We start from the raw sequence: 15,606 nt of genomic DNA on the forward strand, positions 1-15,606 counted from the left end.
TTACATGAGTTGTTAGAGATCACATCTACATATACTTAGTGAATATATGTAGCGTTACATCAGTGTGGTAAAACGATGTGTATAAATAGAGTAGATTATTCATGAAGTCTCAAGAGGAAGAAGAAGGAAATTAGGAACTAATTATAGGTAGTTTAGGTTAGTTAGTTAGCTAAGAGTAATATAAGAAGTTAACTAATGTTCTAGGAGGAAATAAATAGAATATAACACACTACTTGCTCATTGTTAAAGTAGTTAGTATTTCTCGGTGTATACAATACGCTTATCATTTTATTAGATGACGTTCCATTAGTCACTTATTTATGTATATGATAATGTAAGATTATCTTCGAAGTTAAAATATACAATTTATTGTCGTGGTAAACCTAAATATAGATTATATCTAGGTCTTTATAGTTGTTGATGAGTATTCCGCATATGCTGCAAGCAAATATGGTATAAAATCATATAAGGATGCTATTTCATTTCGTACTTCGCTTTTTAGTTGATTCAACTATTTCGGAATTTTCTTGGTGTAATGGTGATTCTAAAATAATTCCCCGTTTACGTTGTATAACAATCGAATCTGGTTTTTGTTCAATTTTAATTTCAGGTTCTTCTGATTTTTGTTCGATCTTGATTTCAGTTTCTTCTGATTTATTCACACCATTGTTTAGATCCGAAAGGTCTGATGTAAATAATACAGATTGAGCCCAACCAGCGAAATCGCCAAAAATTTCTTTGAAAAATAACCTTATATCGTGATAAGTTTTCTTATTCATTGTTTTCAAATCCTTTTTGCCCTTGAATTTATAATCCCTGATAGCTATCTGGTAGACATGAGTATCAACAGGAACAATATCGTGTTTATCTAAAGCCATTAAACAAATGCAATCTGCCACCTTAGGTCCAACTCCAGTCAATTGTAATAAAAATTGATGGGCTGTCTCGTAATCTTTGGTCCGAAGCTGATATAGATTATCCAAAGTAATATCTGGAAATTCATCGCTGGTGAATTTTAAGGCAGTTTGATAAATATACTTAGCTCGATACCCAAAACCCAAATCTCTAAGCCTACTTTCAACTTTTGGATTACTAGATAAATCTTCTGCCGTTGGAAATGAGTAATATTTGATACCATTATATTCATTGATATATTTCCCGAACTCAGTACATATACTATCACACATTTTTGAAATCCTCTTCACATTATTGTTTGATGAGCAAATAAAGGATATGAGAGTTTCCCAAGGATCCTGCCTCAATATCCTTATTCCAGTGAATTGATCAAATGCCGATTTCTTAGAAGAAATTTTGAATAAACCATCTTTTTCAATCCATTCTTCATATAGAGTTTCTAACTTAATCGGTAAATTAAAATAATCCTTTATGAATTCAAATGTTTCTTTATCAAAATGACAATTTAATTTCAGCTGTGTACGTATATCTTCACTAGCAATCCACGAATAATGTATATATTCTTCATCTTGCTTGAGTAAAATGATTTTATTTTTGGTTGTATATGACCATACATTGTTTACATTCTTCCATCTAAACGTCTGGCCACACCTTAATACCTTAGACAATTTAAGTTCAACTTGCTTTAGAGGGAACTTATTCCAGATAAGATCAATGGTCATATTTGAATACCAACTTAAGATAAGCTTCTTTTTTTTTTTTTGGAAAATTTAAGTATTATCGCGTTAGCTTAACGCGTATATTGATGATCATGGAAGATATAATTTATTGCCATAAATATTTTCAAACATAGGAATTAATGGATGTCGAATGTCCCTTATGCTTCAAAACATTCCCCAGATCTCTTTTGGAGCAACATGTTAATAGTTGCTTGGATTTACAAGATTTAAATACATCAAACAATGCAAAAATATCTACAAAGCATGATGACGAGGTTAGAGATGAATCAAAAAATCATAATACTGAAGCGTCAAGTAGACAGAAACACGATGTGTTTACTTCTTTAGGATTGAAGATGGATTCTTTTGATTCAAGAAAAATTAAGACCGAAAATAAACTGTCAAATTATATCAAAGATAAACCAACACTTACTAGCTTACTAATTGCAGAAAAGAAAATGAAAGGCTATGGTTCCGGAGAAAAGAATATAAAAATAGAAAGAGAAAAATCTGAAACTGCGTTCAAAAAAGGTTATAATAGGCGACTTAACAACGATAGCGAAGGGGAGTATTCAGATAAGAGCACTCCATTTCCTCAACAGATCGAAGATAAAGTACCAGCCGAAAAGGTTCGGGCCTTAAATGATATTCCCAAGCAGTCCATTGCGTTGAAAAAGAATCAAGAATTTATGAAATTAAAACGAGAAGCAGAACTTCCCTTAGCACAAAGACTTAGACCAAAAAGTTTAGATGAATACTATGGACAACAGAAGCTCGTTGGTGAGCATGGAATCTTGAAGAACATAATTAAATCAGATCAAATCCCTTCGTTTATTTTATGGGGTGTACCAGGTGTTGGGAAGACCTCGCTAGCCAGGATAATATCTCAAACTTCAAATTGTAAGTTTATAGAAGTGTCAGGTGCGGAAGGCAATGCAAAACGTCTAAGAGAAGTATTTACTATGGCGGATAACGAGAAAAGACTCACAGGACGCAAAACTATTCTCTTCCTTGATGAAATACACAGGTTTAATAAAGCTGTACAAGATTTACTTCTTCCGGTAATAGAGAAAGGTATAGTTACAGTAATTGGAGCTACTACAGAGAATCCATCCTTTACCCTTAATAATGCGTTACTATCTCGTATGCATACATTCATCATGGAGCCTTTATCGAAAGAAGATATAGTAAAAATAATCAATAGAGGTTTATTGGTTGTTAACAAATCTAGAAAGCTAGTTTTTGGATTGCATCTAATTGCTTTAGAAAAAGATGCAATAGATCATATTGCAAAATTGAGTGCGGGCGACTCTCGTGTTGCATTAAATATTTTGGAGTCCATTAATGCATATTTATCAAGTGTCCAATACTCAAGGTTCTCAGAGTATGAAGAAGGAGAGAAAATGATTCAAATACCAGAAAACTTAGGAGTCATCAAGGTAAGTCTACAAAATTTAAAGCCTTTGCTAGAGACGAGAAATTACCAGAAGATGTATGATAAGCAGGGCGAGTCCCATTATGATACTATAAGTGCTTTTCATAAGTCAGTTAGGGGTTCGGATGCTGATGCTGCAGTATTTTATTTAGTCAAAATGCTAGTTGGTGGAGAGGACCCGTTATTTATTGCTAGAAGAATGATTGTTATAGCTAGCGAAGATGTTGGATTGAGAGATAGTTCTTGCTTACCGTTTGCGATCGCTGCTAAGGAAGCTTTGGAATTTGTAGGAATGCCTGAAGGTGAAATAATATTAGCCCACTGTGCTACAAAGTTGGCGAGGGCGCCAAAGTCAACAAAGTCTTATAGGGCATTACGTTCAGCACAAGCTTTATTTAAGGAAAGCCCCGACACAACCTCAATTCCAATACCTTTACACTTACGAAATGCACCAACAAAACTAATGAAAGAATTTGGCTACGGGGATGATTATAAATATAATCCCAACTTCACTCATGGGAAAGTAAAGCAAGATTATATGCCCGAAGAATTAAAGAATATAAAATTTGTGGAAGAAACACATCTAGGGAAAACCAATGACTTATCAGTTGATCAGGAAGAGTATAAAATTTTGCAGCAAGAGAGGGATGATTATTTAAATTTTAAACGAAAATGGAGAGAACATCATAAGAATTTTCGTAAATCGCTGGGGAGTATACCAAGACCCCTTAAAATAAGAAAAAAGAATTCAGATTCTTTTATTCATTCATCTTCTGAAAAGCCAAGTTCAAATAATCGAAAATCCAATAGCACGGAAAAAGATTCCAGCAAAAGAAATAATGAATTTCCTAGATATTCGTATGATGAATTTTTAAGTAAAGAAGACCAACCAGAATATTTCGATGGGGAGGAATTTGATGAATATTCTGATGATCCAAATTGTAGCCACAATTTTGACTGTTCATATGATGAATTTTTGAGTAAGGAAGACCAACCTGAGTATTTCGATAGGGAAATTTCTGACGAAGACTACCCTATATTTTATGATAATGAGGAGCAATAACTTGCAATTTAGACGATAATATACGCGCACTTACAGGATATGTCTACAATTAAAAGTGTAAATTCTTTTTTCAGACTTCTTTAAGATGTGTGGGCGCTATGCATTGGGAATAGTGTGTATAAACTCGTGTGTTCCAATATACGTTCTTTATGACTAACAATAATATAGAATATAAATGAATTGCCACAACAATTCAACGAGACTGTATTAAATAGAAGTAATCCTGATGCGCAATATTCAATAAAGCAATTAACAGATACAAGTTATGAGGCAATTGACAAATCTAATGAAGAAACGACCTCCAATCGAATTGAAATAATGATCTTAAATCTTTCAAACCAAACGTTTCAATCTTCATATAATATTCCACCAACAAGAACTGCCTTAATAATATATCAAACTAAAAATTCAGATTCTTCAATTATAAATCGCTATGTAATCGAGCCCCTGATTTTTGGACTAGTTCCATCTTGGGCTAAGCCAAAAGACCCAACGCCAGTCGAGAGGAAAGGAAAGCCTGGGCCAAAATATTCTCGTGAACTCCAGAAATATCAGGGAAAGCATTTTAATTGTCGAAAAGAATCTTTGGCAAATAAAACTCCAATTTGGAATAGTGCCAAACAGACAAGGTGTGTTGTGCCGATTCAAGGCTACTTTGAGTGGCTTCAATCGGGTAAGACAAAGACCCCATATTTCGTTCATTCTTCGGAGGCCCCATTAATTTATCTTGCAGCTTTGTACTCGCACAATACAAGTTATTCTAGTATAGATACACACTCTAAATACTTATCTTCATTTACAATTATAACAGGTCCAGCAACGAAGGACGATTCAAAGGATTTATCGTGGCTACATCCCAGGAAACCCTTAATGCTAATGCCAGGCACCAATGCATGGAATGAATGGTTAGATCCAAAGAAACACTGGTCGGACGATCTACTTGATATCAGTTTGAATACAATTCATAATAAAGCATATATGAATATCGAATGTCATACTGTCAGTAGTGACGTAGGTAAACCATTTGCAGAAGGAAAATATTTGATTGAAAAATATAATCCGCCTCAAAAATCTATTTCCCAATTTTTTAAACCCTCAACAAAGCGACAACTACTGGAGACTAAAGAAATAAAGCAAGAGAAAAAGATAAAGACTGAAGATGATACAGATGCAACCAGTGCGGATCAGGGAAATGTTACAATTAAAAAGGAACCATAAATAGGTAATTAATGGTAATAACACGACTAATAAATTTTTCGAGATTGAAATTTAGCTCAGACAAAATCTTGAGTAGAATAATAACTCTGTAGGTTAACGACTCTTAATGTATTTAAGAATGTATTCAGGTAGAAATGTACCTAGAGTTTTGAAAAACTACTCTAATTATAGAGTTAGTCGTTCATATTCAAAGTCAGAACTGAGTGGACCTTTATATCTTAATCCACACGCTTGGAAAGGTTTACCTGCGGACAGAATATTCGAATTGCACAACTTGAGAAAAGATGCTATGGGTGAGAAATATAACCCAGATGATGAAGAAAGAAGTGCTATATTATCCACCTTCACATCTTTAGGAAAAGTCAAACCGACATTAGAGTATGCTTATGAAATTGATAACTTCAAGGAAAGGCATATGAATAACACGCCTGTAAACTTAAGAGGATTACCGCCTATGAAAAGTAATATTAATGTTATTGACAAAGGTGCCACATCCCATGAACAGAGAAAAATAGAACAGTTGCATAGAGTCAGTGCATATGAAATGCCATTATTAGCAAAGTTCCGTCAAGAATATAAACCAGAACCAACTACGAATACACCAATCAAATTATCTTTTAATACTGATTTTAGTGATGGATCCAATTCATTGAATCGTAAGGTGACATTACTGTGTAACATAGAAGACTTGAATTTGAATGAGAAACAGCAAAGGAAATTTAAAATCTTGGCTACTAACAGATTTAATCATCATACCAACACGATCAAATTTTCTACTAACCAACATGCAGAAGCTACGCAAAATGCTCGCCACTTAGTATCTATTTTCAATAGACTATTAGAGGCATCAAAAGATTTATCTGATGACTTTTCTGATATTCCGGTAGACTCTCGCCATATGCATACCAAAAAGGCTGAATCATCGTTCCCAGAAGCCTGGAAAAGACCTGAAGATGCGCCTATTGCTAGACACAAGATTATAAGAAGGTTGGTTGATGAAGTTAAGCAAAAGCAGGATGCTAAATATATTAAGAAGTATTCCCCATGATTATCTATTCTTATCTATAGGTTTTTTTCTGATTAAATTCACATAGCTTGTATATATACTAATTGTTCACTAAATGAATATAAAAGTTACACAAAACTACATTTTTAATCATAGAGCACAATAATTGTTTACGAGTTAAATACCTGTACAGTATTTGTATTGACAGTAAATTAACCTTACATTTGATAGTGCTTATATTGTTGAAGGTATAATCTCTTATACCCCTATTATAATTTGACGCATTTCATTCAATTTTGGTATATTGATAGTTTGATTGAATATTAAAAAATAGTGAGCTACATTATGGCTTCAAGTGAGACCCACTCCGCATCAACTACGTTAGATGATATAATTAACGAGCTAAAACTCACTTATGATTCGTCTGTTGGTTTGTTAGATGGTGACTCTATAAGGAGTGTTCCTAGTGTAAATATATTATTGAATTTGAGTAAGCTTTTGAATAAACTTTCCAAAGATTTGGTTGAAGTCGAGCAAACTGATTCTGATATTTTAAAGAAAATAAGCAAAAACCTCGGATTAAGTGAAACTGATGACGATAAAATCAATGAAGAAGAAGACATAGACGATAAACATCAAACTTCTCAAAGTGATCGCGTACGTACGTCAAGTCAAAATGCAGTTGATGAAGATGACGAGGCAGTTACTTTATCAAAGAGGCGAAAACTTAATACTCTGGTAAAAATCAAAGAAGAAGAGGAATATGAAAACGGAGACGATGACAAAATTAAACGGGATGAAGAGACAATGAATGATGAAATTCAAAAACCAGATGTCCCTGATGAGCTAGTGAATTCGAAGGATGATCCCACACCTCCAGTACAATTAGGTTCATATACTCAAAATAATGATACCAGACTAAAAAACCCAAAGTCTGAGTTCGTAACGTCCCAAACATTACCGGCGGAAGCTATTGCAGAATTAGGATTGTTTTCAGAAGATAACAATGGTTTGGAAACTCACGGAAAAGAGTATCTTAAAAAAAAATATGGAGTTGCTTCGTATCCAGAGCGTGATCTATTGGATATGTTACCAGGTAGAATTCCTGATACCGATTTTTCAAAAAACAAACCGCCAACAAATCAAGTTCAATTCACCACTTATCAATCATACATTGAATCATTTTTTAGACTCTTTCTGAATGACGATATAAAATTTTTAAATGAAAAAAATGTGATTCCACCAGGACTTGATAAACAGAGTTATGACCCTAATGTTACACCGTATATCACTCCTAAATTAGGACCTTTCTACGCTGATGTATGGGCAGAAGAAGATGCAAGTTTGGGATCAAAGTTGAACTCGCCAGCTTTCCAACAACCTTCAGTAGATTCATTCAAACCTAAAGGTTCGATAGATGACTTGGATGATAATAATCTCTATACGGAAGAAGTTTCTTGCGGACCACTCTCTAATCGATTGTTATCTGCGATTTTGAGTACTCATGAAGGTCGTTCCGTAGATGAAGAAGAAGAAAATAATGAGGAAGAAAACCCTTTCGAGGAAGACGTTGCTACCCAATTAAATACTGGCGAGGATTATAAATTAACGACGGAGGTAAGTGACTTTCACTCTATTGAAGAAAGACTTAAAAGAGAATTGAAATACATAGGAATCTTTATGAATTTACCAAATTCTGAGGAAGAAGCTAAAAGTAAACTTCAAATTAATGGCCGTTCAATAAAAAAGACAGATGGTAGTATTATAGATTCAGATGATTGGATTAAGAATAAGGAAGATGATGAAGTATGTGCTGAGATCAGGTCATTGCAGAAAGAGTTGAAAGAAGCTTCTGTTAGAAACAGGAAGAATAAAAAGAAATTAATTCCAATAATAGAGGAACAAATTGCATGGCAAGAATATTGTACTATATTAGATGACTTAGATAAACAAGTCGATCAAGCATACATGAAAAGACTTAAAGCTAAAAACAAGAAAAAGAAAACGGAAACTGCAACTCCACAACAGCAAGCAGTAAACAGTGGTTTAAGAGCATTATTGGATAAAAGAAAAAGATGGATTGATAATATAGGAAGGCTTTTTAAATCACCGGAGATAATGAAAAGAGTTCCGAATGAATCTGTATTGCAAGGAGAGAGCGAAATTGAAGAAGAAGGAGATGACGAAGAAAATGTTGATGCTGAAGAAGCAATAATACAGAAATAATTTATTGTGTATATTGAACAATAAATAGAATAACAGATCTACTATATACAGTTAATTCAATTATAATGACATACCTTTAGTAATCTCTTTATGAGAAGGTAAGGTTTTAACGTTACCAATGGCTGAGACAGCAACCGGTCTACCCTTAAGTCTATAATTAGCCCAATCGACAACATCTTTTCGGGTAATGGATTCTACTCTTTCGAATACCTCCTCTGGCGATAATCTATTACCAGTGTTAACTAGTTGTCTTCCGATATCTTCTGCAATTGCAGTTGAATCGTCTAATGCTAATACCAACGACGCCTTCAATTGGGCCTTAGACCTTTCGATTTCATCGTCAGTTATATTATTCGACTTCAATCTGGACCATTCCTTTTGAACAGCTTCGACGAATAACTTTAAATCAGCGTCTTTTTCCGCGGTGAAGTATACACCCATTAATCCGGTATCCGCATAAGATGTCGTATACGCCATATAGGAATTGGCAATAGGAGTTTGATTTGGGCCACCGGTTGCTGCAGTCACTGCTAAAGGTGAAGGTGAGTTGGAACCAATACCAATAGATCTATCCCAAGTTCCAACAATACCATTCGCAACAGACGCTGTAAAGAAGTCTGGAGCTGACCAGCTTACCCCTTCGACAGCCAAAGCAACATATGTATTAGGTAACGAATCGTCTTGAATTCTAATTTCATCGCCATAAAATATAGGAAGATCGCCACCATTTTGTGTAAAAGGTATTTCACTCTTTTTTATATGGCCAAAGAACTGTTCGGCCTTCTTGACTAGCTCATCATGATTAACACAACCGACACCAATTAATGCCATCCTGTCCCCTTTATAATTTGTTTGAATATAGTCAACTAGATCATTCCTCTTAATTGTTTTGATGAGTTCTCTTGGTCCTAAGATTGTTCTACCAAGATCTTGGTTCTTAAAAGCCACGGAATGTAAATGATCAAAGACAACCTCATCATACATCTTATCCACTTCGTCACTCTCTTGCAAAATAACATGTCTCTCGTTTTCAATCGCTCTTGCCTCCAATTTAGACTTTGTCAACAAATCACTTAAGATATCTATATTTTGAGAAATATCGTTCTCAAGACATTTAGTATAATAAACGGTATTTTCACGGGATGTGTAGGCATTAATCTGTGATCCTAAATTTTCAATTTCTAGTTCTAAATTCAATTGTGACCGCTTCTGAGTTCCTTTGAATGCCAAATGCTCCAAAAAATGAGCAGTACCGCTACTCTTGGGATTATCGGCTCTCGATCCAGCATTAATCCACACACCAACGGTAGCTGTTCTGGTTCCTGGCATAACTTCACTAGCCACCGTTAATCCGTTTGGAAGTACTGATGTCTTAAATTGGGGAACTGATGCAACAGTACTAAGTTGCCTTGAAAGGCATTTAAACTTATTTATAGGATTATATCTAAGCATATGTCTATGAGGATAATAAATAAACTAAATATCAAAGACACAACAATATTTTTATGTTTTATAGTATATTAATCATGTAGTCTAGAACTGAATGCATTAAAAATGTAAAGACGACATTTGAATGAACGACATTAATATCAAGCGCACTACATTAAATTTACGTTTACTGCAAAACTACTGTTATAAATTTCATTAGATCATTAACTAAAGTATACAAAACTGGTTTTATTTCTCATGGTGTGAGGGCTGTTCGAATCTCTCATATTGAAATAAAGGAATTGTTGACGGTTTACGCATTTTAAAATTCTTGTTAACAAATTTATTATACTCCAGTTCCAATTCTGCATTCGACTTCAACTCTGTCCTATCTTCAACAACAATATCTGTTGAACCTGTTGCTGATTCATTTTTAATATTGAACAAGTATTTTTTTTCTCTTTCATGCAATTTTGTCAACTTCTGGGTATTATAATATTCACTTAAAATCATATCATCACTTTTCAAAAGCTTATACATTTCCTCGTCCGACATATCAAGTACCAATTCCATCATGCTAAGTTTATCTACGTGTGAGTCATGAAAAAGTAATACACTATAATCATTCACATCAAAGGCACCTTTAAGTTGTTCCTCGGATAACCATAATCCTAATTTTGGAACAAAATGCCATTGTAAATATTCCGGTCTGGTCAAGCCACTTGGGTACTCGAAATGTAATCTGGATGATATTTTGTTTGGGACATAGGCTGGCACTCCTCCTAACATTGAATATTTCAATGGAGCCAATTGATCTAATGTATAAAAATGCTTTCTTCTATCATTGTACTTTTCCATGTCTTTTTCTTTATCGCCAAATACGCCATTAGTATAGAATAGTTGTGGTACTGGAGCATCGCTTGTACTTAAACCAGTAATATCAATATAAATTCCAGAGTCAACATCTATAAGTCTTGCATCAATATGATTACCGGTTGTACTTATATCTCTATTATGAATAAACGTTCCAACATCAATTAGATATTTTCCATACCCTTCTTCTAAATCTTCAATTACAAGCGTTTGATTATAATTCTCTCCTAACCTGACTAGCTCTTTTACAGGCATTTGGATATCAATATCATTGTCAAATGGGAAAGTTAAACCATTCCAATACCATGATAATAATGGCCCATGCATTAACCAGGAAACAAGTCCCTTTTCTTCTGCAAATCTGAACCAATTACGAACTAATCTTTCTAAGATGATATTTGTACGAATAGTTAATTCAGACTTGGTCCACCCTTCCCTTTCATAAGTTAAACCTCCATTGAAGAACCTCCAATCATAATGCCAACCTTGATCTTTATCTGCATTACGAGGATCTCCAATTACCGATAAAGTTGACATTTGGAAGTAGGCAGGCTCACTATTTCCATTATGTTCTCTAGAAAGTTTCAAAGAATTATAAAAGGCATCCTCGCTTCTAGTTAGGTCTTGTAAGTTCCTTAATCTTTCTAACAATGTAAATTTCTCATGTACTATTGAACTAGAATAATGAAATGCCTCGTTTGGTAGATGCAAATCAGGGCTTTTAGTAATATCCTTGTTATGTAATAATTCATACATCTTATATGAGTCTTCATTCGATTTCAAATGCATTGGTTGAACCTTTTCTTCTTTTTTTAAAGATTTGAATTCTTTAGTAGGGTCAAATTCTAAATTTAATTCAGAACCAACGTTTATTTTCTTCAACACATCTTTATTGTTTCCAAAATTGTTAGATAAATATTCATTCATTAAACCAGACTTAGCAATACCACTCTTTGTACCTTCAACGTCAACTTCGTATGTACCACCATCTCTATTTAAAAATATCAATTTATAAGGATTTTGCAAATGGGTAAAAATGTATGATTTCCCTTGGGCGATTCTTGTATCGTGAAATGCCCTATTTTCACAGTATCCATAAACCACATAACCAGGTAGTTGTTCATGAGAATCAAATCCTAAGTTCTTAATTAATTTCGGAGATAAATCAGAATTGTCCATACATTTTATAGCAGAAATATCAGAATTTTGATCTATTTTGGTAAATTTTTTGATCCAATCGCAGTTCTTTCTGTCAGCTAAAGGTTGAGCCAAGTCTTCATTCAATAAAGTTAAATCAACCCAATCGGCCCAATCAAATGGCACTTTTAAATCCTCTTTACTGACCTCTTGTCCAGAATTATGCTTTATGTAATTAATATAAAGGGATAACGTTAATCTTGGATCGTAAAATATGCTATTCTTGTTTTTCCATGAAGTTTCACTCTGTGAATTATTTGTGAAGTCATTTGCATTGACTGTCAATTTCGTATGTGAAAGTTTGGTATTAGTTAACCAATATTTATTGTCTTTATTTACTTTAACCTCTTCGAGTAATTTCTTAATTTCTTCCCCATAGTTTGTTGCAGTCGCTTCATCTTGATCAGTTGCTTCCAAATGCGTATATGAATATGTTGGTGTAATAATGCTGTTCTTGATAGATTGAATTATTGACTCATTGTCTTTCGAGTAAAAAATCAAACAACTAGTTAAGTATATTGCATTAACAATTATAATCACTAAGCATGCCCGTTTAATGATATGATGAATAGGTTTAGCCATAATAGTATATGAAAATCAACAGCAATAACCAAGTTATTATAATTATTTCTATCCTATTACTTGTTTTTTAACCACCAAGTTTTACAACTTACAACTGGACGGAATCATCGTTCACTTATAGCCATTGATGGGCTCGGGATTTGAATTTTGAATACGCCTACTTATTGAAGAAACTAATCGCATGACAGCATACTAAGCTTAGCTTACATGCATTATATGCATAATTAATATATAAGGAAGTGTATATTACGCTTGTGGAGGTTTCACAAGGCAATCTGAGCTGCCGTCTAACTACACAAAGGATACAGCCATCATCAGAGTCCCAGTCGATCCGGTGTTTGAAACCTTGCATAAGCAGGAACGATTCATAAAAAATTGGGATTTGACAACAAGGCTTCAAATTAAACAATTGAAAACTATAAAGAACAATAAGGAGTGTCTGTTATACTTCCGTCAAGAGAGATATTTTATGGCTATGTTATAGTGCGATTCTGACTAAAAATAATCGCAAGGCTGATCATGTGAAATGCGGGAGAAAATAAACAAATGAGAATAATTCTTCCCATTTAATTAGGTAGAATAATAATAATAATACTATTGAACATAGATATATGCGAGTTATCTAGATATGACCGAGCAGGATACCGGTTCAATACCGCAGACCAGTTTATTGCAAAAAGTTGAGGCATTAAATTATCATAATTATCAATTGCTCATCAACCCAAAACATAAACAATCGGATACCATCAAACATTTTAAAGATCAGAATATCTTTCCAATATCTAGATCGTCATTGAATAGATGGATTTCAAATGAAGCAAATATAAGAGAAGAATGTTTGAAATTATCAGATAAAACGAAAGGTAAAACCAAAACTCGTAGGCCGCATAATCCAACTACTGGAAGATTATTGAAGTTTTTTGAGAATGACAAAGTAATGAAATGTTTAAAGGTTTATTATCTACAACATTTGTTAGTACAACCAGATATTGTTCCACTGGAGAGAGAATTATGCACTATTTATAAAGAGATTAAGCAATTATTTGATGCCAAGGACTTGGGAAATGACGCATTACTTGATGTGTCTTCATGGCCCCATACTTTCATGCAATTCTTGGAACCACAAGTTGAATCAATTAAGCAAAATTTAACGCAGCAGACAGAAATTCAAAAGAAATCGAAGAGTCTTCTGGCAGAAAGAAATAGACTTAGAAATACTCTTCGAGAATATAAAACGAGTGAAATATATCAATTCAACGAATTATTATTCGATATCAATAATTTGTATGATTTGACTGATTTCAACAATGACAAAATATATACCAATCCTGTGGATAACGTTAACCTTACTGGTGACATGCGAACAAATAAAACAATCAGCTTGGGTATATGTTGTAATATGGATGGGAGTGATTTCATTGAACCGTTGTTAATTTCAAACTTGACCAATAGCAAAAATATGTATAAAAATAACTCAACAAACGAATATTACTATAACCCTGAAGGTTTAAATACAAGAGAAATATTTAGAGATTTCTTAACAACCTGGAATACCAAACTATCAATCGAGAGAAAGAAAATCGCTCTAGTGCTCGACACATATTTATGCCATTATGGCTTATTATACGAGTTTTCAAATATTGAATTTGTATTTCTTAATTCAAAGTTTGACAAGACAACATCCTACTATCATAGAACTCAATTGAAGCTACCATTTTCATTTGGACTCGAAAGATTGATAAAGTACAAATTGAAGTTAAGCTTATTTAAAAAGTTCTATAAAAGAAACATACCCTTGACTCGCTTCGATGGAATTGATGTAATCAACAATGTCAAAACGAATTACAGTTTAATTATTGAGGCATTCAAATGTGAAAAATATAAACGCTTTTTGCAGCTAGGCGTAACAGCTTCCAGGATTATTGATGAAATTGAAAATGCAGGTGAATTTGAAAAGGAAGATTTACCTAGTCAAGTTACAGACGGAAATATTCATATCAATGGTAAAAAAATATCACAAGCTAAGGAGAAAGATAAGCCATTGAATAAATTATCTAACTACATTAATTCTATTATACCTGAAAAATACAGCTCTATTCACTTTTCCGAAATTCATAAAGTGTTAATTTTCAAGGATGAAGAAAAGCAATTGTTGAATTTTGTTAAAAATATAACGAAATCAATAGTTGAATCAAATCCAGGGGAAGAGTTTAACTACCGTCAATTACAACAAAACATATTACACGAATTTACCACTGGTCACAACGAAAAGAAATACAACCAACCATATTCTTTAAATGGTATTGTGGCTCATGTCAAGCTTGATTTAGAGCATCAAGTACTACTCAAATCGTTATACGATGCGAAGACTCTGTCTTCTGATTTTAAACAGGAATTAAGAATCGACAATTTTTTACTAAACACCGTCCAGCCATTCCTATCCAAATTTTCACACAGACCACTTCTAGACCATACCGCTACAACCCAATTGCATATAGGCGATCTTATTAATATTTCACCTGAGACAATGAATCTTTTCAATCAATTTTACATATCCTATGTTAACGATACTACAATAATCAAGCCAAAACTTAATCCCTCAAAGAGGCAATTAAACCTCAATGAATCGGAAAAAAAGCGATTTAAACTGAGAGAACTCATAAGTGATGATAGTGATGATAGTGGAAATGAACTGGATTCTAATTTGCAGCAAAGAAAAAATTCTGTTATCTCTAATTATTCTCTCAATTCTCTGTCTTCGCGTTACCGAGATAACTTTTCTGATTCTGATTAATTACTTTTCTAGCAAGTATTCAATATTTTAATTCTATGCAGTTCCATTTTCATGTTTTCCAGTTCCGACTTTTACCGGTTTACCACATTTCTTTTTTACAAAAAAAATTTGCTTATAATATAAGTCCGGTCAAAGTCACAAGAGATAAAC

General features: G+C 33.5%; 8 protein-coding genes across 8 annotated transcripts; 5 read left to right on the top strand and 3 right to left on the bottom strand.

Annotated features, from left to right (window-relative positions):
• Positions 1-479: 479 nt before the first annotated feature.
• OGG1 (8-oxoguanine glycosylase) lies at positions 480-1,637 on the bottom strand (the record flags this gene model as incomplete). The annotated part of the gene is made up of 1 exon (XM_015610839.1): positions 480-1,637. One exon carries the CDS (start codon positions 1,635-1,637, stop codon positions 480-482), a length of 1,158 nt encoding a protein of 385 aa, XP_015468293.1.
• Positions 1,638-1,774: 137 nt separating this feature from the next.
• AC631_02010 (ssDNA-dependent ATPase) lies at positions 1,775-4,132 on the top strand (the record flags this gene model as incomplete). Its single annotated transcript, XM_015610840.1, has 1 exon — positions 1,775-4,132. One exon carries the CDS (start codon positions 1,775-1,777, stop codon positions 4,130-4,132), a length of 2,358 nt encoding a protein of 785 aa, XP_015468294.1.
• A 318-nt stretch (positions 4,133-4,450) lies between these two features.
• On the top strand, positions 4,451-5,350 carry AC631_02011 (putative peptide hydrolase; the record flags this gene model as incomplete). The annotated part of the gene is made up of 1 exon (XM_015610841.1): positions 4,451-5,350. The coding sequence occupies one exon, from the start codon at positions 4,451-4,453 to the stop codon at positions 5,348-5,350; it is 900 nt and encodes a 299-aa protein (XP_015468295.1).
• Positions 5,351-5,468: 118 nt separating this feature from the next.
• Positions 5,469-6,398, top strand: AC631_02012 (mitochondrial 37S ribosomal protein mS35; the record flags this gene model as incomplete). The annotated part of the gene is made up of 1 exon (XM_015610842.1): positions 5,469-6,398. The coding sequence occupies one exon, from the start codon at positions 5,469-5,471 to the stop codon at positions 6,396-6,398; it is 930 nt and encodes a 309-aa protein (XP_015468296.1).
• Positions 6,399-6,701: 303 nt separating this feature from the next.
• NGG1 (histone acetyltransferase) lies at positions 6,702-8,582 on the top strand (the record flags this gene model as incomplete). Its single annotated transcript, XM_015610843.1, has 1 exon — positions 6,702-8,582. One exon carries the CDS (start codon positions 6,702-6,704, stop codon positions 8,580-8,582), a length of 1,881 nt encoding a protein of 626 aa, XP_015468297.1.
• Positions 8,583-8,642: 60 nt separating this feature from the next.
• On the bottom strand, positions 8,643-10,034 carry MAS1 (Mas1p; the record flags this gene model as incomplete). The annotated part of the gene is made up of 1 exon (XM_015610844.1): positions 8,643-10,034. The coding sequence occupies one exon, from the start codon at positions 10,032-10,034 to the stop codon at positions 8,643-8,645; it is 1,392 nt and encodes a 463-aa protein (XP_015468298.1).
• A 225-nt stretch (positions 10,035-10,259) lies between these two features.
• Positions 10,260-12,662, bottom strand: AC631_02015 (uncharacterized protein; the record flags this gene model as incomplete). Its single annotated transcript, XM_015610845.1, has 1 exon — positions 10,260-12,662. The coding sequence occupies one exon, from the start codon at positions 12,660-12,662 to the stop codon at positions 10,260-10,262; it is 2,403 nt and encodes an 800-aa protein (XP_015468299.1).
• Positions 12,663-13,290: 628 nt separating this feature from the next.
• On the top strand, positions 13,291-15,456 carry AC631_02016 (uncharacterized protein; the record flags this gene model as incomplete). The annotated part of the gene is made up of 1 exon (XM_015610846.1): positions 13,291-15,456. The coding sequence occupies one exon, from the start codon at positions 13,291-13,293 to the stop codon at positions 15,454-15,456; it is 2,166 nt and encodes a 721-aa protein (XP_015468300.1).
• Positions 15,457-15,606: the final 150 nt, after the last annotated feature.

This window comes from Debaryomyces fabryi (assembly GCF_001447935.2).
Source record: "Debaryomyces fabryi strain CBS 789 chromosome Unknown contig00032, whole genome shotgun sequence".
Taxonomy (NCBI): Eukaryota; Fungi; Ascomycota; class Pichiomycetes; order Serinales; family Debaryomycetaceae; genus Debaryomyces; species Debaryomyces fabryi.